This window comes from Hyla sarda, chromosome 8 (assembly GCF_029499605.1).
Source record: "Hyla sarda isolate aHylSar1 chromosome 8, aHylSar1.hap1, whole genome shotgun sequence".
NCBI classification, from domain to species: Eukaryota; Metazoa; Chordata; class Amphibia; order Anura; family Hylidae; genus Hyla; species Hyla sarda.
Window position 1 is genome coordinate 51,122,438 of NC_079196.1, and position 24,257 is coordinate 51,146,694.

Sequence of the window (24,257 nt, forward strand, 5' to 3'; positions counted from 1 at the left end):
TGCTCTGCTGTTCTACGATGTTTCTCAGACCTCCTGGCCTTTTGTTCTGCCCTGGACTTACCTGTCCCTCAGCTGGTGGACTGGGGCTTGTCTCCTCCTCCTTTGCCCCCTGTATGGCAGCCTGTTCGAGCTAAATGGTCTGCTGCTGGTCAGAGGTCTGCTGCACAGGGTCCGCGGCGCCCAGCCTCTGACCCACCCTGAGGATTGGCCTGTGGACTGTGATGTGGGGAACTACTGACATATTGTGGGTGTTGCTGTCTGGTCTACTACCCCCTGATTTGTTGAGATAAAGTTATACTATGCTTATTGCTTATGTTACAACTGGTCACCTTTTTACTAGATTGCTCCTTTGGCATGGCCTCAGGGGAGGGACTACCTAGTTCTGGTGGTTCCCTTCTTGGTGTGTTCCTCTGTTCCACCTTAGAGGAGATCAGGAAAAGGGAGAACAAACATCCCAACGTAATCCTAACCATTGCCATAGCCTCAGTGGCCTCCACTTTGACCTATGGGTCACTGGTTGGTTTGTTTTTGGATTTGTTGTCTCGTGGTTTGTCCCTTGATGTCTGTGTCTCCTTGTTCTTTGTGCTGTCCAGGATCGGATAGTTGTCCCTTGGCCTTCCCTGGGTGCTCCTGTTCTTATGCATTTTGGACGGCTTCCTTGATGTCTGAGTGAGTATTTTCCCTCCAGCTTTGTGTCCCCACCTTCACCTCCTCATGGCTAAGTGTGTCTCCTTGAATGTCAAAGGCCTTAATTCCCCCCTTAAACAGCGCCTTCTACAGCTGGAGTTAGTGTCGCTGCGCACAGATATTATATATCTTGAGGAGACACACTTCGACCATTCAGGCTCCTTTCAATTTCTTCACCATCTCTATCCCACATCCTTTATGGCTTCTTCTGATTGTAAGGTAGCTGGTGGGGCCATATTGGTTTCTGGATCCTGTCCTCTCCAGGTCTCCTTGTCCTATACGGATCCTTTGGGCCGCTATGTTATACTTGAGGGTTCCTTGGGGGGTAAACAGCTTCTTCTTTGTAATCTCTATGCTCCCAACTCCTCTCAAATCCCTTTTCTGCGGCGGGTCCTTGCCCTACTCCATAGGTACCCTTCGTCTGCATGGCTTGTTGGGGGTGATTTTCACCTTTGTTTTTTCTCCAACTATGGACCGCCTCTTGGCTGTAGCTAGTCCCCCGTGCAGATGCATTTGTCGTCCCTTTTCTGATGTTTTATTCGGGCCTCTTCCCTCTACGATCTCTGACGTATAAATCATCCCACTGACCGCTCTTTCACTTTCTACTCTCACCCTCATAAACTTCATACTCGCATAGACTATTTCTTTGGCAATCTCCCTATGGTGCGTATGCTCTCGGATGCCTCCTTAGAATCGCGTGGTCTGACCACAGTCCGGTACTGCTTTCTTTCTCTCCTTTTTGCTACCTTCTCTTGCAGCTGTCATTGGCTTAATGACTCTCTCCTTAAGTCTCCGCCCTCCCTGGACTCGATTCAACAGTGCTTAACAGAGTATTTTACTCTTAATGAAGGATCGGTCACTTCTCAGGCTACGCTTTGGGAAGCTCATAAATCTGTAGTGCGGGGTCATTGTATTGCCCTGAGCTCCAGATTGAAACGCAGTGCCTTGGCTCGTTCCCGGTATCTCCGGACGCGAATCTCTGATCTGGAATCTCTCCTCCTTTGGTCACAGCTGGGTGAGTTGGCCCTCCACAAGGTGGAACATCAGCTGCTCTATGCTAAACAGCGTTTTTATGAGAAAGGTAATAAGGCCCACACTATGCTTGCTCACCGCTTGAGGGACCGCACGGCGGCTCAGTCTCCTTCTGCTCTTAGGGACTCAGCGGGGAATCTACACGTTCACCCCAATGAGTTTTCCCATCTTTTCCTGGATTACTACTCTTTACCCTCCCAACTCCCCTCTGCCCCGGAGGAGCGTGTCGAGGTGCTAGATTCCTTTTTGTCTCAGTGTAGTCTTCCGACTCTCTCACCATCTGATCGTGAGACACTCAATGCTCCTATTACTTCTGAGAAAGTGTCTCAAATGCACAAGTCTCTCCCTGTGGGGCGCTTCCCTGGTCCGGATGGGTTTACCTACTTATAGTATAAGACTTTTTCCTCTATCCTTCTCCCTAGACTTGTTTGTCTTTTTAACTCATTTCTGGGGGGGACCCAGACAAGGACCCTCATGATTGCTCGAGCTATAGACTCATTGCCCTTCTTAACTCTGACCTGAAACTCTTTTCAATGGTTTTGGCGACCCGCACTAGTTGCTTTCTCCCCTTCCTCGTGCATAAAGACCAAGTTGCATTTATTCCTCATAGACTTGACTAATCGGAGGTCTGATCAGGCCTTGGTGCTTAGTTTAGACGCTGAAAAGGCCTTTTGATCGGCTGGGCTGACCTTTTCTTTTCGCCACTCTCCAAAAATTTGGTATAACTGGTAACTTTCTGATGGCTCTGCAGGGCTTTAACTCTTCCCCTACTGCCTCCCTAAAGCTCCCTCACGCTTCCTCCTCGTCTTTTCCTATTTTCAATGGCACAAGGCAAGGATGTCTGTTATCCCCCCTGATCTTTGCAATGTGCATTGAACCTCTTGCTGCCATGATCCAGGGGGATCCGAACATCTCTGGTGTAGCCCTTCATGATAGGGAATTTAAGATTTGCTTGTTTGAATACGATGTTCTTCTCTTATTAAACCCTTACTTTCTCTCCCTAACCTATACAGTGATCCCTCAACATACGATGGTAATTTGTTCCGAATGAACCATCGTTACTTGAATCAATCGTATGTTGAGGGATCCATGCAATAATAATATACAAAGTTATACTCTCGTGTCCCCGCCGCTACAGATCGTCACAGCTGCCCTGGATCGTCGCTGTCCATCACCGCCATCACATCCCCGGGGTGTCCCCGCCATTCCGAACCATCACCGCTGCCCTGGATTGTCACTCCCTATCGCCGTCATCACGCCGCTGCGCACGCTGCTCCTATTGGATGACAGGACGGCGTGCGTGGTGACTTGATGATGACGAAGGAGAGCGACCGCCATGCAGCGGAGCATGAAGAGGATGGTCCGGAACATCGGGGACAGGTGAGTGACACTCACCAGGGCACATTAAATGGCTATCCGGCAGCAGCTGAAGTAGTCTGCGCTGCCGGATAGCCATTTATGTGATGGCCCCGACATATAAAAGCATCATATGTTGATGCTGCCTTCAACATATGATGGCCTTTGAGAGGCCATCCTATGTTGAAATGATCGTATGTTGGGGCCTTTCTATGTAGGGGGATCACTGTACTGGGTTCTTCACTCTTATGAGGTGTTGTCGTGATACAAGGTTAATCTCTCTAAGACTGAGGCACTACCTTTTGAACCTTCCACTGTCACTTTCTACTCTCCTGCGATCTAATTACTCTTAAATGGTCCTCTTCGGCTGTTAAATATTTGGGAGTGCTTTTGTAACTTAGCTATTCCTCTCTTTACTCAACTAACCTCCCCTCTCTTTCTTGTGACTTGCAGGCGCTTATAGAAAAGTGCCGTCTCAGTGTATTTCTTTTTTCGGTCGTCTCGCTGCGGTTAAAATGACTTTCTTGCCCAAACTACTATATTTTTTGAGACCTTGCCGGTTAGGGTTCCATTTCCTGCTCTCAGTTCCTTTCAATCCGCTATTTTTCATTTCAGATGGGCTACTAAGAGACATCGGCTTCCGATGTCTGTGATGTTAGCTAGTCGATCGTTGGGTGGCTTGGGTGTTCCTGATGTTATCAAGTATTACTGGGCAGCCCACTTACGACACCTAGCTGCGTGGTCGACGTACCACGCCTATAGCAGGTGGATTGAGTTGGAGAAGCTTTGGCTGGCTCCGATCCATCCAAATAAGCTTTTCTTCTTCCTCTGCTTTTGCTGGTCCGCTGTTGGGTCCTATGTCTTTCTCTTGCTATGTCTGGGATTACTGTTCTAAGAAATTCTGCCTTTACACTTCTTTTTCTCCCCTTCAGTCTTTTCTCCATCACCATGATTTTCCATCTGGACTGACCTCAGGCATGGTTTGAGAGTGGGGCACTCTGGGTCTCTTTAGTTGGGCGGATGTGGTAGACCCCCTTTCTCACACTTTGCTGTCCTTTTGAACAATTGGTTTCTAGATAGGACCTCCCGCCCTCTGAAAGGACCCACTACCTACAGCTTTGCCATTACTTGTCCTCTAAGCAGAGGTCTTTAGTTGTATCTCTCCCCTTTGAGAGAATCTGTCGCGAGGAGTGGGCCACCGGACGAAGGGACTTCTCTCTGATATTTACTCGGTCCTTCTTATCTCCCCAGATGGTGCGACACCGCACCATCTGGGGAGATAAGAAGGACCGAGTAAATATCAGCAGTGGGAGCTGGCCCTTAATACCCCCATTTCTCTCCCTCAGTGGCAGGTGATATGGGAACATGCTTCTAAGGCATCTATTTTTACGGCATATGAGACTCAATATAAGATGTTGATGGGATGGTATCGCGCTCCTGTGTTGCCTAATAAACTGAATCCTACGACCCCTCCTCAGTGCTGTCGAGTGGGTTTAGGCTCGGTGTTTCACATATTTTGGTCATCTCTCCTATCGGGCCTTATCGAAGAAGCCGTTCAAATTATTTATGCATTTAGTCCTGGCTGCGAAGACTCTTATTGCTAACAATTGGAAAAACACTCTTCCTCCCTCTGAGGATGACCTAATTGCCCGTGTCCATGAGATCCGGTCTCTGGAGTCTCTTACAGCCTCTTTCAATGACTCTGTGCCTTTGTTCCTCTCTGTATGGGAACCATGGGACCGTAACACTGACCGACAATTCTTTCTGCGGATGCCTGCACTGACTGCATTGCTGTCAATGGTGACGATGCAAGTCCCTGCAGTCTTAGTGCTGAAGGATTTTGGTGGCGCCGGTAACTGCTGGAAGCACCACCTGAGTGGAGATTCAATAGTGTAAATGTAGCCGAAGTCCTTTTTTTTGCTTGGTTGTGTATAGAGAGAGTTCAGATAGTTCCAGCACTGTTAGCTGTCTCGCATTTTCCTTCTAGTTTGGAGAGAATGAGGTCATATATATTGTTGTAACCAGTACAGTAGAGCTGCCAGTCTTTGAGATCACCGGCTACCATATACCATGTGCTCAGCTAAACATGGACTCAGACAACTGAGATCTTTGCTCAGCTGTTGTTTTAGCAGCTGACTGTCTCAGTGTGGTATAGCAGGGGTGCGACAATTCACCGACAGTATAATCTGGAAAACATTACTTTTAGAATGGAATTCACATGGCTGTTTTGTTTTTGTTTTGTTTTTGTTTTGTTTTTGTTTTTTTTAAATAAAACTGGCACTGCAGTTTTTAAAGGGGTACTCCACTGCTAGACATGTTATCTCCTATCCAAAGGACGATCTCTGCCGCGGCATCCCAGTCATCGGGTGCATCGAGCGGACTCCGTGCAGTGCTGGATGACTGGTGAACACAGCTGCCACACCCCCTCCATTCATGTCTATGGAAGAAGGCGAGGGGGCTGTGTACTATCAAGCAAAAAAAAAAAAAGGCTTCGGCAACATTTACACTATTGAATCTCCGCTCAGGTGGTGATTCCAGGCTTCCGTGGCCATAACGCTGCAGCGCCGGCTCAGAGATCACGGGGTGACCCCGTGGACAAACCCCCTGCGATCAGACATGTTATCCCCTGTGCTTTGGATAGTTGATAACCTGTATAGAGGCGGAGTGCCCCTTTAAGCTAAAACGAAGTGGATTCAAACGGAATGGGAAATATAAAGGAAGGGCTTATACTTCTCCTCCTTCCAGATGGATCCTCTTTGGCTCAAAAACTGCCACATGTGATTGCAGCCTTATGGGAACACATTTTTGGGAGAAAAATAGGATTTGTTAAGAAATAAAACTTCCTCTTTAGGGTAAATTCGCACTTAGCCGATATTTTTCCCCCCAGAAATTTCTGCAACTGTTAATGGAATGGAGCTTGCTGCAGAAGTCCTCTGTGCTGCCAGAACTGATGCTGAGTTTCTGTAGCGTACAGCTGCTAATACGTACTGGAAGGATAACGTTTTTTTTTAATAGAAGTAGTTTACAAATCAGTTTAACTTTCTGGCTCCAGTTCATTTAAAAAAAAAAAAAAGTTTCCACCGGAGTACCCCTTTAAAACTTAAACTCCCATCATGCCCAATTCAACGGTCTGGGCATGCTGGGAGTTGAAGTTTTGCAAAATCTGGAGGGCCACAGTTTGAGACCACGGTTCTAAACAGAAAGCATCTGTAAAGTGTGAATATGGTTTCCATGTAAAAGTAAATAAATAAATAAACTTAAATTAGAAATTTTCACTCCGGATTTGGCTGTGTACTTTTATTTAAACCGTATGCATTGACTCTCCATTGAAAACCGTATGCCAAAAGATGCATCAGGTTGTGTCTGTTTTGCATCCTGTACGGTTTTGTCCATTCTTTTTTTTTCCCGTACCCAAAACCATAGTCTACCACGGTTTTTGGTCCGGGTGAAAAACTGTATTAAACCGTATAAGTTTGTTTTTTTAAAATATGGGAGTCAATGGGAGCCGTACAGAACTGTATGTGCGTACGGTTCCATACGGTTTGCACCACACGGTTTTTGACTTTGCACAGTTTTTTCTTGGAATTTCAATCAAACAAGTGAAACTTTATTCATAATGGAGTGAAAAGTTAAAAACGTATACGTTTTTTTTCTTAAAAAACAGATGCAACCGGACATAATTTTTAAAACCGTATATGGGTTAAATTTGTACACACGTTTTGATACAGTTTAGTCAGGTTTTGAGGAATCTGTTTTGCGAAAACAGAAACGTGGTGTGAACCCAGCCTGACACTGTTCTGATGCATCTGTGAATGTGCTGCTGGGAGATACTTTGTCTAGAGGCAGCTAAATATAGAAACATTGTCAGTGCCTTTTGCTGCCAACATAGATAACATCAATCTCCAGAGACCTGACTCCTTTCACAGTATACAGCAACTGATGTAAACTGTCCATAGCAATGAATGGCAGAAATAGCAGATGTACAGGTAGGTACAGTCAATCACCTGCAAAATAAATCTGGATCCTTTTCCCTGTGGAAGAAATAGGAGGCAATTTATCAATATTGGTTTTTCAAAAGATCCATGTAGTAACATTCCTCCATGTTGTTGACCTCTTAAACACCAAACCTGTTTAGGCTTTAAAGGGGTACTCTGGTGGAAAAAAAAAAATTCTAATCAACTGGAGCAAGAAAATGAAATAGATTTGTAAATTACTTCTATATAAAAATATTAATCCTTCCAGTACTTATCAGCTGCTGTATGCTACAGAGGAAGTTGTGTAATTATTTTCTGTCTGACCACAGTGCTCTCTGCTGACACCTCGGTCCATGTCAGGAACTGTCCAGAGTAGGAGAGGTTTACTATGGGGATTTGCTCCTGCTCTGGACAGTTCCTGACACGGACAGAGGTGGCAGCAGAGAGCACTGTGGTCAGACAGAAAATAACTATACAACTTCCTCTGGAGCATACAGCAGCTGATAAGTACTGGAAGGATTAAGATTTTTTAATGGAAGTAATTTACATATCTGTGAAATCTTCTGGTACCAGCTGATTAGAAAAAAAAATTGTTATTCACCGGAGTATGTGTATGTGTACGTATGTGCTGGCAATTACAGTATGTTAAGCAGATTCTGCCAGACACAGTGTGAAACAAGCCCTAAGGAAAAACCCATCATGCCCCTGGCACCTTTCCATTATATGTGGTGGCATAGAGTGCGGGAGCAGTGGAATGGGCTCTGGCTAATAAAAAGAGCTTAGTATATATAGTACGGTAGTCACTGATATACAGTATATTGATATAGACCATAAAGATGCCTAAATCAATGCCCCGCCCCCATTTCCATAAGCAATGTATCGTTAACGTGGACATTAGGTTGAACCTTTATTCAGTGACCTAACTATGCACTATATGTAATATACATGTGCTTTCCAAATTAAAGAATGTTTATACAAATTTCAAGGCCAATCTGAGTAATACACGTGTGTAGGGCAAACATATGCTGCCCGCACGCCAACTAAACAGTTCTGTGTAGGCGAGTATAAATTTGAAACATGACTCGCGGTTTCTTTGGAAAATTCTTCTGGATTTATTTCCTTCTTTTTTCATATTGCACATCGGTTTGTCTCACAAGACTTTATTACAGCATTTTAGCAGCAGAAATTAGCAGCATAAACTGTAGTTTCACCAGTCATGGCGCAACGTTTCAGGGGCGGACCAGGACCCCCCTATTCATGCGCAATATGGTCAAACTTTATATCTAGGAACTCAATTGTGATGTCATTATATGGTCACAAACAGCAAGTTTGTTACAGAAAATATCTGTACAATACATTTGAGTTGGGTTTGTAAAAATCATTTGCAAGCTGATTCACTGGTAGCACACTTAGTAGAGATAGGTCTGGCACTATTAGAATATTATACTGCAGTTCACATTGAGGGATAATGTAGCTGCACGTCCGCTTACACCTATTACTACTTCTTGGTGGTGCACAGCATTAAAAAGGGGTACTCCGGTGAAAAACTGGTGCCAGAAAGTTAAACAGATTTGTAAATTACTTCCATTTAAAAATCTTAATCCTTCCTGTACCTATCAGCTGCTGTATTCTCCAGGAAGGGTTGTGTAGTTTGTTCCAGTCTGACCACATTGCTCTCTGCTGACACCTCTGTCCATGTCAGGAACTGTCCAGAGCAGGAGCAAATCCCCACAGCAAACCTCTCCTGCTCTGGACAGTTCCTGACATGGACAGAGGTGTCAGCAGAGAGCACTGTGGTCATACAGAGAAGAAATTCAAAAAGAAAAGGACTTTCTCTGTAGTATACAGCAGCTGATAAGTACTGGAAGGATAAAGATTTTTTTAATAGAAGTAACTTACAAATCTGTTTAACTTTCTGGTACCAGTTCATTAAAAAAAAAAAAAAATTTCCGTCGGAGTACCCCTTTAAGTGGTTATGTATAATAGCAATGCATAAACAGAAAAAAGGCTACAGCACTCATCACTGTAGTATCCAAAATGTCTTTATTTTCTTCGGTGCATATTCAGAGTTGGTGGATTGGGACAATTTGCTGCAGAGCCACACTGACTTGAGACAGGATGACTTGGACTGACTTGACTATGACTGACTTCATCCCTTCTGTAGCTTATCAGGCTTTGACTTGACCTGTGGGGTACTGGACTTTATGATCCGTGACTGCGTGGTAGACTTTAGACCTCTTTAGGACTCCAGACACATACCTTGGACTTGACCTCAATGCAACAAAGCAAAGACTTGAAGAGAGTGAGGAGACTCCACCAGGGCTTATATGGGGGAGACTAGGAGACGTCCCATAGGTCACCCTTAGGTCACATGGTCACTGATACCTCACTGGGTTACAATCACATGACAACAGCTCTTAATGGCATAACACATTTTATATACAATACTCTATATAACAAGCATAGAAGCAGATATACAAAGGAACAGGTGCAGGGGTCACTGTGTGGAGGCTTCCTGACAGAGCAGCAAGAGTACAGGGGTGCAACTCCTGTACTGGGCCACCACACGCTGATTGCAGCTCCTCTACCCATACACCATCACCTCCCAGCTGCAACTGTGAATATGCACCAAAAAAAAATAAAGACATTTTGGATACAACAGTGGTCAGTGCTATGGGGGAGATTTATCAAAACTTGTGCAGAGGAAAAGTTGCCCAGTTGCCCATAGCAACCAATCAGCTCGCTTCTTTCAACTTTATCAAGGCCTCTGCAAAATTAAGGAAGCAATCTGATTGGTTGCTATGGGCATCTGGGCAACTTTTCCTCTGCACAGGTTTTGATACATTTCCCCCTATGTCCTTTATCGCTATTCACTAGTAGCACAGTGCAATGCCAACTTTCCTCGAAATGTTGCTCTTCAAACTTAATAGTATGCAAAAGTGTTACCCTGTCATTTGGGGCAGTCAGTTCCACAAAGATATCTCACCCTAGTAACAACCCAAATCTCCAGTTGTTTCTTTCAATCTGTGACAGCTGCAGGAGCCATTCCTCCTTCCAAACTGGCCAACCTGAATTCCATATTGTAAGAGCCTGTACCTATATTTAGCTGGTAGGCTTAAATTGCAGAGAGTTTAAGCTGGGAAGAGTTCACAGATCAGCCCTTTTACTGCTGGACTTGGGAGCTGACAAAAGCTAAGGCCTCTCTGCTTTCTCCCTCAAACCCTTTCCTCTTCAAGCAAAAAACTATAAGACAAAAATGGATCCCACCCGGGAACTAAAAGAAGAACTTCGGCTTTATCAATCGACTCTTCTTCAGGATGGACTGAAAGAACTTCTAGATGAGAAGAAGTTTGTCGACTGCTTCCTGAAAGCTGGAGACAAAAGTATACCTTGTCACAGGCTGATCCTTGCCGCGTGTAGTCCTTATTTTCGGGAGTTCTTCTTGTCTGATGAAAGTGAAGAGAAGAAAAAAAATGTGGAACTGGACAATGTTGACCCGGCTGTAATGGAAGCCATTCTTAAATATTTATACTCTGCTGACATTGATCTCAATGATGGAAACGTCCAGGATATTTTTGCACTGGCCAGTCGCTTCCAGATCCCATCTGTCTTCACTGTATGCGTCACCTACCTGCAGAGGCGCCTATCACCTACCAATTGCTTGGCCATCTTCCGGTTAGGCCTACTTCTGGACTGTCCACGCCTTGCCGTCACCGCACGGGACTATGTGTGTGATCGCTTCAGTCAGATCTGTTCTGAAGAGGACTTTCTGCAGCTGGCTCCACACGAATTGATAGCCGTCATTTCCAGCGACGCGCTAAATGTCGAAAAAGAAGAAACGGTGTACGAGGCCGTGACGAAATGGGCCAAGACGGATAAGGAGAACAAAGTCAAGAGCCTCGGAGATGTCCTCGACTGCATTCGCTTTCGTCTTATGGACGAAAAATATTTCAAGGATCACGTGGAAAAGGCAGAGCTGTTCAAAGGAGATCCCGAAATCCAGAAAAAGATTAAGGTTATTAAAGATGCCTTTGGAGGCAAGATGCCCGAACTGCCCAAAAATAAGGAGGTAGATGGTGATGTTGGGGATGAAGACTTGCTTCCTGGATATCTGAATGACATTCCTAGACACGGCATGTTTGTCAAAGATCTCATCATCATGGTCAGTGACACGGCCACCGTGGCTTATGATGCCACAGAAAATGAATGCTACTTGGTGGCCCTGTCTGAGCTGATTCCAAGAAATCATTCCAGTATAGTCACCAAATCGAAACAAGTGTACGTGGTCGGAGGGCTGTATGTGGATGAAGAAAGTAAGGATAACCCTTTACAGTCTTATTTCTTCCAGGTATGTAGGAGTTAAATGTCTTGTATCATTCGTTCTTTACGCGACACTGTTACTTTTGTATTTATTTATTGCTGAGTTCACACACAGGGGGAGTTTTATCAAAACCTATCCAAGGAAACGTTGCTGAGTTGCCCATAGCAACCAATCAGATCGCTTCTTTCATTTTCCAGAGGCCTTTTCAAAAAGGAAAGAAGCGATCTGATTGGTTGCTATGGACAACTCGGCAACTTTTCCTCTTGACAGGTTTTGATAAATCTCCACCACAGTATTTGGTGCCTGTGTGGGAACATTACCTCCTGTTAAAAAATAATTAATTAAAAAAGGCTGAAAATAGATACCCAAGGCAAGGCTGAATCTATTAATCGGTTAATTATTAATTATTTTAATTAATTATTAATAAGAATTATTAACCCATCAACCCTATATAATTTTGCCATGACTAAGGGTCCAGCTTGACCCGAAACGCGTTGGTGTTTTCTGTGCCATTTGGACCGGGAGCTCTGCCGGTTTATCCGGGCACAGGTGGAGGTGTTCAGCGGAGGTGAGCCGTCATTTCCGTTTTCTAAATAATTTGGGTCCAACATTTCGCTTAATTTTATCATATATCTTTATTTTCCTGATACAGAGCTCTAAATCCCTTCCGTAGTGGTCTCCAAATGGTGGCCCTCTGGATGTTGCAAAAATGGTGGCCCATAGTGGTCTCCAAATGGTGGCCCTCTGGATGTTGCAAAACTACAATTCCCAGCATGCCCGGACAGCCGTTGGCTGTCCGGGCATGCTGGGAGTTGTAGTTTTGCAACATCCAGAGGGCCACCATTTGGAGACTAGGGGATGATAAGATTCTGGCTGCCTACAGCCACCACTAGGGGGGCCTACTGCATCCTGTTTTATAATAGAGTTCAATGTATAAGCAGTATGCAGTGAGCTCATCAACGCCTCCTAGTGGTGGCTTGAAACAGCAAGAATTTAGCTGTATTTCTGTTTTAGGGGTTTTGGAGCTATATTGGGAATATAGACTCAGCCACTAAAAAGATATAATAATAAATAGATCAACAAAGACTTTGGGATTTAGTTATACAGAAAAGAAAGCTATACACTCTGTACAACAACGCTCAAACCTTAAAAGGGTTGTCTAGTAAAAGAAAAATGCTGCTTTTTTTATTTTTAAATTATTATTATTTTTTTTTTTTGTTGCAAAAACAGCATCATTCCTATCCACAGGTTGTGTTTGCTATTGTAGTTCAGCTCTATTGAAGTGAATGGGACCTAGCTGCAGTACTACACGCAACCTGCGAACATGAGTGGTGCTGTTTTTGCAAAAAATAAATAATAATAAAAAAAGAAGCAGCGTTTTCCTAATACAGTACTGGACAACCCCTTTAAGACAGGGGTGCGTGCTGTTGTACAGAGTGTGTAGACATAGATACATACAGTTCAATGACTTACAGCTGTAATGGGGAATGATATCTCAGTGCACACACCAGAGCATATGTCAATGTTCCATGTGTATTTTTAGACTTCGATTTTTAGCCGGCCATAGGCATTACTCAGACAAAAGCTGTTCTACAGGCAGCGCTCACACCTGCTGTCTACTTTACCATGCATCTTTAGCTCAGTTATTTCTGTCAATGTAGGAGGGTGGAAGAGCAGCCTATAAGGCCCAAATATGACAGCCGCATACTATAGATCAGGATTTCCCAACCAGTGTGCCTCCAGCTGTTGCAAAACTACAACTTACAGCATGCCTGGACAGCCTGTGGCCGTATTTTCCAAAATGTGTTGGCCTGAAGTATCTGATATCAATAGAGATGACAATTTTGAATCTAGAAGCACCGAAAGCAAATGAGAAAATAGTTAAATGTGTTTTCAGGTTTATAAAGGTAATTTCCCAGTGAATAGATGTGGGGTCCCTCATTCAGAAGATCCATCAAATAGCTGGAGAGTGGTGCAAAAAGTTTTTCCATCCAGAGGTTAGCAGACAAATGAATTACCGGTATATGGACAGTCCATTCATTTCAGGGACCATTAACTTCAGGTACCAGAAGTGGGACACCCTGTCAACCAAATTTTAAGGGAGGGGGAAGCACCCTCTAACTAGAAAGGTTTGCCCAAAGTGGCCATCTCCTTTGAGAATAAAAAATAAATAAAAAAAAAGGCTAGTACTAAATTAAATACTGTGGTCCCTCAACTTACAATTTTATCATCTTTTATCAGACCATTGTAACTTGAAACCAGACTCCTCATACCAGTGTTTCCCAACCAGGGTGCTTCCAGCTGTTGCAAAACTACAGCTCCCAGCATGCCGGGACAGCAAAAGGCTGGGAGTTGCAGTTTTGCAACAGCTGGAGGCACTATGGTTAGGAAACACTGCCTCATACAATGCTGCACTTTCCAGATGGCTGAAAGAACTGACCAACCAGAATGGGCATTCACTGGTTATACACCTGTATTACTGAAGTGTATGCACTGACTGGCTGTCTGGTGGCGCCCCCTACAGTACAGGGAGGTATTACAGGTACTGTATTACTCTTTACCTGGGCTATAGTTTGCTGCTCCTTTGGACACCAGGTGAGGGCAGCTTCATTTAACTTTTTTTTTTGGGGACCCAATGGATCTCATTTACTGAGAGTGTCGGGTTTTTACGTTTCAGACTTGTAGGATTCCTCTCTATTTACTATGGGGATTCACAGATTTACAAGTCGGGAAGATTTTCTGACCAGTTTTTGTAGGTGGTAATTTCCAGCCGTTTATTCACAGGATATTCTGTGAATTTAATAGTAAATAGGTCGGGTTTTGAAACCACGCCCCTTTGTGACAGACCGCGCCCCTTTTATGGCTTTTCACAATGCAATGTCGGGTTTGTCGGATTTTCCTGGCTCACGCTGTTGCAAACTGACGCAGACATGTCGCAGACAAGGGGAGATTTATCAAAATCTGTCAAGAGGAAAAGTTGCTGAGTTGCCCATAGCAACCAATCAGATCGCTTCTTTCATTTTTCAGAGGCCTTTTCAAAAATGAAAGCAGCGATCTGATTGGTTGCTATGGACAACTCAGCAACTTTTCCTCTGGACAGGTTTTGATAAATCTCCCCCATATGCCCCAAAATAACTTGGAAAAACCAGACAAAAACTAGTCAGTTTTAGCTTAGTAAATGAGGACACTGTGTACTGTACAGGACCCTGAAGAAGCTCCTGTCCTCTACATAGACAGTGATTACAGCTCCCAGCAGATCTTTATTACTTTTATATGGAAGGATTTACTTTATCTATATTAGTTATCTACTTATTTATCTTTAATCCTCACTTTTTCCTATTTTTGGATGACATTTTGGGGTCTTCAGAACCACTTGCCAGGTTTCCATAGAGTTATGGTCTCAACGTACAATGGTTTCAACATACAATGGTCGCCCTGGAACCGATTAATATTGTAACTTGAGGGACCACTGTACAGTGACCCCCTCGACCTACGATGGCCCCAACATACGATCATTTCAACATACAATGCTTTTGTATGTCGGGGCCATCGCATAAACGGCTATCCGGCTGCACAGACTTCTTCAGCTGCCACCGGATAGCCGTTTATGGTGCCCCATGTGGTCCGGTGATGATCACTTACCTGTCCTCGGGGCTCCGGCGCGTCCTCTTCGGGATCCCCTGCATCATCGGCGCTCTCCATCGTCGTCATCACGTCGCTGCGCACGCCGTCCCGTCATCCAATAGGAACGGTGGCAGCGGTGACGGTCCGGAGCAGCGGGGACACGTGAGTATAACCTCCAATACCAGTGGTCTTCAACCTGCGGACCTCCAGATGTTGCAAAACTACAACTCCCAGCATGCCCGGACAGCCGTTGGCTGTCCGGGCATGCTGGGTGTTGTAGTTTTGCAACATCTGGAGGTCCGCAGGTTGTAGACCACTGTCCTGTACGTTCCATTGCACGGATCCCTCAACATACGATGGTTTCAACAAACGCTGGTCCATTTGGAACGGATTACCATCGTATGTTGAGGGACCATTGTATACAGTTGGGCTTTATTGGAAGCCTTCATGGGCTATTGTATTATATTGTTGGTCACAAGTATGAGCAGCCTTTAAAGGGGTACTCCGCTGCTCAGCATTTGGAACAAACTGTTCCGAATGCTGGAGCCGGCGCCGGGAGTTTGTGATGTCATAACCCCGCCCCCTCATGACTTCACGCCCCGCCCCCTCAATGCAAGTCTATGGGAGGGGCAGCGGAATATCCCTTTAAATATTTATATTTTATAATCTATATTTTTATTTTTTATAATTTTACTGCACCACTATAGGAATTTAGCTGCTGTCAATACATTGAAAATGTATAAAAATGGCAGCATTTACAATAAAGTGGATGACAGATAATTTAAGGTTTCATTTGTAGCTAATACATTTTCTAACAGGTATAGAAAATGTATCCATCTTATATAAGGAATATATCAATTTTTTTTCTATTCTGTTTTGCAGCTGGACAGCATTGGTGGGGAATGGGTTGGACTACCCCCACTACCATCGGCAAGGTGTCTTTTTGGCCTGGGTGAGGCCGACAATTGTATCTATGCCATCGCTGGCAAAGACCTGCAGTCCGAGGAGTCACTGGATACAGTGTTTTCTTATGATGTTAAGTATGTTGTATATAGTTACCAAGCCCCTATTTGGCTTCCCCGTGCAACGTAATTAAGTTTCTTTTATACCCTTTAGATTAGTGGCTTGGAAAGAGGCAAAGAAGCTTCCCATCAAGGTTTATGGGCATTCTGTAGTGTCACATAATGGACTGATCTATTGTCTTGGCGGCAAAACCGATGACAAGTAAGTGTGTGGATGATATAGTGTCGCTGTAAGAAAACATTCGTTTTCCAGTGTATTTGTCCAAGGCACGACCCTACAGTAATACATGCCAAAATTGGCCATAGACATAATATAAAAAGAAATAAAAAGTACAGCGCAAACCAAGTTACTCCTAAAACTTCTCCTTCTTTATTTCATATAGTGCAGGATAAAAACATCAGGCTAGCAGGGAAACAGTAACGCGTTTTAAGCACATATAGTGCTATGGTGAGCCACGGGGTGTGAGGTGAGGTATAAGGGGCCGATGATGTTGCCCACGGGTAGATGGTATTAACTCCTTCGTGTTCGTGACGCCAGGGCGTGGTTTGCCTATGTAACCACCCGAAGGTAGAACTTCTAGTCCTGGGTTAGGCAGGGGCAAATAATAGTCCAAGGCCAGGTTAAGGTTAATCGTAGCTTTACTGAAGTTGAACAGTATAACAGTCTTTACAGGGTAGTGAGGTTCCCAGTGACCAGTAACACGAGGGACCTCGCAGCTTGCTGGGACTTGCAGTGACTTGACAGACTCTAGCGCAGCCACGCTGACTATAATTGACTTGAGTTGAGTGAAGATAGTGACATCAGACAAAGATGACTTGACTTACAGACTTGTGGCTGCAATTTAGGCTTGAGGCCTCCAGATGTCCTGGACACTGGCTCTGAGACGTCTGGACTGGAAAGTGAAACACAAGAGCAAAAGAGGGAGATTGCCGCTGGTCCCTTACTTATAAAGGGGGGCTGAGCAAGGAGCCCATAGGCTAGCTTCGGGTCATTTGGTCAACTGGTGCTCTCTGGGTAACAAAACATATGACTTAAACATGTGACCACCATTATCAGGTGACTAAGAATCATGTGACCATATCAAAGGTCCTTTTTGGAATTTCTTTTCTGTCTGACCACAGTTCTCTCTGCTGACACCTCTGTCCATGTCAGGAACTGTCCAGTACAGAAGGAAATCCCCATAGCAAACCTCTCCTGCTCTTGAAAGTTCCTGGCATGAACAGAGGTGTCAGCAGAGAGCACTGTGGTCAGACAGAAAAGAAATTTAAAAATAAAATAACTTCCTCTGGAGCATACAGCAGCTGATAAGAAAAGGTTTAAGATTTTTAAATAGAAGTAATTTACAAATCTGTATAACTTTCTGGAGCCAGTTGATATGAAAAAAAGGTTTTCCACCGGAGTACTCCGTTAAGGATTTTTGATACCATTTACCAGTGTTTCCCAACCGGTGTGCCTCCAGCTGTTGCAAAACTACAACTTCCAGCATGCCTGGACAGCAGGTGACAGTCTGCTCTCTGCTGACACATCTGTCCATGTCAGGAACTTGGGCAGAAAAGATTTGCTATGGGGATTTGCTTCTGCTCTGGAGTGTTCCTGACATGGACACCGGTGGCAGCAGAGAGCACTGTGGTCAGACTGAAAAGAACTACACAACTTCCTCTGTAGTATACAGCAGCTGATAAGTACTGAATTTTTAAATAAAAATAATTTACAAATCTGAATAACATTCAGTTGATTTGAAATATTTCCTTCAGTGTACCCCTTTAAGGTGGTTCCTCCTTTGAAGCTAGTCAAAGTTAATTTGCCAATTGCCAGTAACCAACTCCACACATCATCGGTTGGATAATAAACCTGCCATCTTAAAGAAATGTATAAACATTGACCTCTTTTCCTGGGGCCTGTTAAGCTGAGAGAGGAGGCCATCTTCCTATTTTAGCTAGAGCCAAACCAAACTTAACACCAGACTGTCAGCAGCAAGTGAAGTCAGTTGATTCGCTTTTTATTTCAGTGGTTTCCTCCAGGGCGCAATTTTTATGTAGGGTAAAGGTGGCAAATGCCCATCGGCCTTTACCATCCAGGGCACTGCATATTTCCCTTTCTGCATTTGCCAGATTATAAAATGAACATTGCCCATGTACGAGGACCATTGGCCCCTGTGATGGCTGGATGGTCATGTAAAAGCAAGATTACATAAAAAAATAAAAAAATAAAACAATAATAAAAAAAGCAATCTTGTAATAAGACTTGACAGCATTAAAGGCCCCATCAACCTTACGTTGCTGGACTCCATTAAGTGACGTTTAATAGTAAGCAAGGTTTGTTTGTTTTTTGGTCACAGGAAATGTACTGGCAGATTGTTCGTATTCAACCCTAAGAAAGGGGACTGGAAAGACCTTCCTCCAATGAGAACAGCTCGCTCGATGTTTGGCGTTGCTGTCCATAACAGCAAGATCTATGTCGCTGGTGGTGTCACAGAGGAAGGGCTGACAGCATCAGTGGAAGCCTATGATATTGCCACAAACAAGTAAGTATGAGAGACTTTACTGTACTGTGTATCCCCATGATTGTAAAACATGACCACCAAGACCTGTAGTATTAGGGTACGTTCACACGGGAATTTCCGCAGCGCATTTGCTGTGGAATATCCGTAGCGGATCTTGCTGCCATTGACTTCAATGGGTGAGCAGAAAATCCGCTATAGAGGCAAATTTGCAGATTTTCCTTCGGACCCATTGAAGTCAATGGTAGCAAAATCTGCGGCGGAAATTCCACAGGTAATCCACCTGCGTGACCGTATCCTAATGGCTCCAAGGTTTTCAAGTCACTAGAGATTCATATACGGAGTAAAATATGTCTACGGGTGCGTCCCCACCTGGTGTATACACAGCGTATTTGACGCTGCGCAAAATTAGCGCCAGCAGCGGGAGATACGCTTCGTATTCCTCGTTCACTATACACACAGGGCTTTCTGGCGGCAGCCCTATGTGTGTAGTGAGTTTTGGAGGTGGAGCCCTGTGTGTGTATAGTGAGCGAGGAATACGCAGCGTATTTCCTACTGCTGCCGGAAATTTTGCGCAGCGTGACATACGCTGCATAAACGCCAGGTGGGAACACACCCTTACAGTAATTGCAGCCTAAAATAGATTTAAGTAACACGATCTATAGGAGGAGATTTATCAAAACCTGTCCAGAGGAATTGTTGCTGAGTTGCCCATAGCAACCAATCAGATCGCTGCTTTCATTTTTGAAAAGGCCTCTGACAAATGAAAGTAGTGATCTGATTGGTTGCTATGGGCAACTCAGTAATTTTTCCTCTGGACAGGATTTGATAAATCTCCCCCATAGTGTATAATGGAGTGCTATGATTTACACTATGACAGAACATTTGGGTCTCTGGTGCTCATGTATACATTTTAACTCAACGATCCTATATATCATATACCAAGTTACTTACCAGATAGAGCTTTGATATCCTCTCTCTTAGCTGCAGAAATACACTCTATCCATCGAAAGCAGTGTTTCCCAACCAGGGTGCCTCCAGCTGTTGGAAAACTACAACTCTCAGAATGCCCGGACAGCCGTAGTTTTGCAACAGCTGGAGACACCTGGTTGGGAAACACTGATCTAAATGATGATGGGTTCTGGTAGAAAATTCTCTTCATTGACAAGTATTAAAGGGGTACTCCGGTGGAAAAAAAATTTTTATTTAATTTTTTTAAAATGAACTGGTGACAGGAAGTTAAACAGATTTTTAAATTACTTCTATTAAAAAATCTTAATCCTTCCAGTACTTATTAGCTGCCTAATACTACAGAGGAAATTCTTTTCTTTTTGGAGCACAGTGCTCTCTGCTGACATCTCTGTCCATTTTAGGAACTGTCCAGAGCAGCATATATTTGCTATGGGGATTTTCTCCTCCTCTGGACAGTTCTTAAAATGGACAGAGATGTCAGCAGAGAGCACTGTGCTCGTAATGTCAGCAGAGACCACTGTGTTCCAAAAACAAAAGAATTTCCTCTGTAGTATTCAGCAGCTAATAAGTACTGGAAGGATTAAGATGTTTTAATAGATGTAATTTACAAATCTGTTTAACTTTCTGGCCCCAGTTGATAAAAAAAAAAAAAAAAAAAGTTTTAAATGTTTTTTTGGGGACTTTTTCGATTGCTGGCTTATCCCCCACAATATAATATAATATGGGGGGCATTTATCAAGACTGTGCCTGCCTAAAAAAAAATGCCCTGCCAACGTATAGGCTCATTGGATTTATGCAGAGGCGTACTCCTGTGCATCCATGCTGAATTCTCCATTAGCTCTGAGCGGAGATTTTAACAGCAGTTAATGCTTGTTGGCAAATTTATTCGCACAACAGATGTGCTACTTAAAAAAAAAAACGGAGATGATAAATAAATACCCTCCTATTTTTTATTAATAGACATAAAGTACATACATAGTAAAATCAATGAATCAAAATGACTGAAAGAATGGGGGACTCCAGGGGGACGCCACAGCAGCAATAATATAGACATCCAGCCCATTACATATATGCCACAAAGTGCTGTACATATAAAGGATGTAAGTGACAAAAAAATAAGAAGTGTCGGGCATGATAAATGCATAAAAATCCAAAATAATAATAATAGAAAATAATGCCCTGGACACCCTGTAATGGTGTTCACCCCTATGCATGTTTAGGTTAGATCACCTTTTTACAGGGTAGCAGTAACCCAGCATGGCCGCTACACAATGTACAGAGATGTCTGTTCACTCAGGGCTGGTGCAAGGGTTTTTGCCACCCTAGGCGAATGCTAATTTTTCCGCCACCTTGACCCCGCCCATTGGCTCTGCCATTTGACACACCCACCTTTCTACTGGGGTGACACACTGCAACAAACCTCCTCATCATTTAATCACCTTACTACTGGGGTGACACACTGCAACAAACCCACTTCTCATGTAATCACCTTTCTACTGGGGTGACACACTGTAACAAACCTCCTCATCATGTAATCACCTTTCTACTGGGGTGACACACTGTAACAAACCTCCTCATCATTTAATCACCTTACTACTGGGGTGACACACTGTAACAAACCCACTTCTCATGTAATCACCTTTCTACTGGGGTGACACACTGTAACAAACCTCCTCATCATGTAATCTCCTTACTACTGGGGTGACACACTGTAACAAACCCCCTCCTCATATAATTTCCTTACTACTGGGGTGACACACTGTAACAAACCTTCTCCTCGTGTATTCTCCTTACTACTGGGGTGACACACTGTAACAAACCTCCTCCTCATGTAATCTCCTTACTACTGGGGTGACACACTGTGACAAACCTCCTCATCTATTCTCCTTATTACTGGGGCGACACACTGTAACAAACCTCCTCCTCATGTAATCACCTTTCTACTGGGGTGACACACTGTAACAAACCTCCTCCTCATGTAATATCCTTACTACTGGGGTGACACACTGTAACAAACCCCCTCCTTATGTATTCTCCTTACTACTAGGGTGACACATTGTAACAAACCCCCTCATTATATATTCTCCTTACTACTGGGGTGAGACACTGTAATAACCCTCCTCCTCATGTCATTACCTTACAACTGGGGTGACACACTGTAACAAACCTCCTCTGTATGTAATTACAGTGTTTACTGTCACTGCGCTCCTCCAGCTGGCTGAAGAATGCAGATTATTATGGTACCAGGGTACGACGGTGGTGCTGGCTGGACAGGTGCTTTGGATGCTGGCTAGCTACTAACTTTGTTGCAGCGGATAGAGTGGCGCCCCCATCATAAGGGCGCTCTAGACGGCTGCCTATTAGGCAGATCCAGCTTTGTGTTCACTGTATATGAGGGCGCCACAGCTCGAACTAAAGATGATGGTCAGGGTAATAATACACATGAATGATAAAGATGGTAACTCAACAGGAGATGACAAGGCAAAGACATGCACAGGGAAAGGACCTTACTAACCCTCTCTAATTTTTCCTTGCCCTGAACTTGCCCTAAACTAACACAGAAACTAACCTCATTGCCTCTGTAATATCCTTGCAATAGCCCTAGACTAAACTAAGCCAAAACAAAGAAGGCACCAATACTAGACTAAACTAAGCCAAAACAAACAAGACACCTGGACTTGTGATGAAGTGTTAATTCAACAGCATTGGGTAGGGCAGTGGTCTCCAAACTGCGGCCCTCCAGATGTTGCAAAACTACAACTCCCAGCATGCCCGGATCTCACATCCCATATCTATCTCATATCTATCTATCTCAGTGGTCTCCAAACTGCGGCCCTCCAGATGTTGCAAAACTACAACTCCCAGCATGCCCGGACAGCCGTTGACCACTGGGGTAGGGGAAGGAGTACTGCTGATCTAAAAAGAAGTGGTCTCATGAGTAGTGTAATGGAGAGGTCCCCACACCAGTCCTCAAGGCTCTCCGACAGTCCAGGGTTGTTCACTGTTCTATACCAAGTAGCTGAAAAAAATACGGAATGTTGATGGGTCTTAAAAGGAACCAAGCAGTAGATTTTACCATATATAGTAGTAGTCTCCTGGGCAGGGAGCTGTACTTACTTGGTCCTGTCTATATGGCCACAGTGACACCTCCTCGGCTTGATTGGCGGCCGCCTCACCACTCTGCTCCATCTGCTTAGGGAGCATAGCAATGACGCGGGCCGTCCATCAAGCAGAGGGGGCGTCACTATGGCAGTATAGACAGGACCAAGTAAGTCCCCGCCAAGGGGACTACTTACAGGATGGCAGGGCAGACTTTATAACTTCATATCCTCACCATCCCTGGGGGGAAAAATGTCCTCCGGGGTTGGTAAGGATAAAGGGGGAGATTTATCAAAACCTGTGCAGAGGAAGAGTGGTGAGGTTGCCCATAGCAACCAATCAGATCGCTTCTTTCATTTTCCACAGGCCTCTTTAAAAATGAAAGAAGCGATCTGATTGGTTGCTATGGGCAATTGCACCACTCTTCCTCTGCACAGGTTTTGATTAATCCCCCCCCAAAGATTTGACCATATATAAAGCATTGCCAAGCATTATATATGGCAAAATCTACTGCTGGGACCAGTGGTATCATTGTTTTGAAACTTCATAGACTATCCTGGTTACTTCAGTAGACAGAAACTACTGAAGTTAAAGGGGTATTCCACTGGAAAATATTTTTTTTTAATCAACTGGTGCCAGAAAGTTAAACAGATTTGTAAATTACTTCTATTAAAAAATCTTAATCCTTCTAGTACTTATCAGCTGCTGTTATGATCCACAGGAAGTTATTTTCTTTTTGAATTTCCTTTCTGTCTGACCACACTGCTCTCTGCTGACACCTCTGTCCATTTTAGGAACTTTTCAAAGCAGGATAGGTTTTCTATGGGCATCTGCTTCTACTCTGGACAGTTCCTAAAATGGACAGAGGTGTCAGCAGAGAGCACTGTGGTCAGACTGAAAGGAAATTCAAAAAGAAAAGAACTTCCTGTGGATGACAACAGCAGCTAAGAAGTACTGGAAGGATTAAGATTTTTTAATAGAAGTCATTTACAAATCTGTTTAAGTTTCTGGCACCAGTTGATTTAAAAAAGAAATCTTTTCCAGTGGAGTACCCCTTTAAAACAAAGCAAATTACTTCTAGAAATAAGTGAAGAGAAACTACAAAAGAAAAAAGGGCCATGATCTCCTGTAATAGCTTTCATGCTGAATTTATATGGGTGACACTATCATATGGTGATCCCAAAATGAAATCTAAACTAGACTGTGCCCATGGTTTGGCATCAATGAAACCCTTGGCTCTGGGCACATGAGATTTGTAGGTAGAACACGATGCTCTGTCCAGTGAGCAATGGAAAAGTGTATTCAATGTGATGGAATTCTTCACTACAAACATTACATATTGGTTCCTTAGAAACCTCTACAGATACTTACCTGATCGTGAATTTATCTGTAGGTGCCCAATGTAAAGTCTACGAATGAGTTGTATTTACAAGAAAAGAACCTAAGGGTCCATTCACACTTCTGAATTTCCGCTTGCGGAATTCCACCTCAAATTAAAACCCATAGACTTCTATTGGATTCCGCACTCCCATTCACACTTCTGAATTTGCGCTTGCGGAATTCCACCTCAAATTAAAACCCATAGACTTCAATGGGATTCCGCACTCCCATTCACACTTCTGAATTTCCGCTTGCGGAATTCCACCTCAAATTAAAACCCATAGACTTC

At 43.9% G+C, this 24,257-nt stretch overlaps 1 protein-coding gene across 1 annotated transcript in view; it reads left to right on the forward strand.

The window, feature by feature from the left end:
• The first annotated feature begins 9,857 nt into the window (after nt 1-9,857).
• KLHL41 (kelch like family member 41) overlaps nt 9,858-24,257 on the forward strand; it is a 17,536-nt gene continuing 3,136 nt past the window's right edge. The window contains exons 1-4 of the mRNA XM_056537172.1: nt 9,858-11,397; nt 15,877-16,034; nt 16,111-16,218; nt 18,356-18,541. Of these exons, the coding sequence (XP_056393147.1) occupies nt 10,306-11,397; nt 15,877-16,034; nt 16,111-16,218; nt 18,356-18,541 (1,544 nt within the window). The 5' untranslated portion in view covers nt 9,858-10,305. The remainder of the gene's footprint in view (nt 11,398-15,876; nt 16,035-16,110; nt 16,219-18,355; nt 18,542-24,257) is intronic.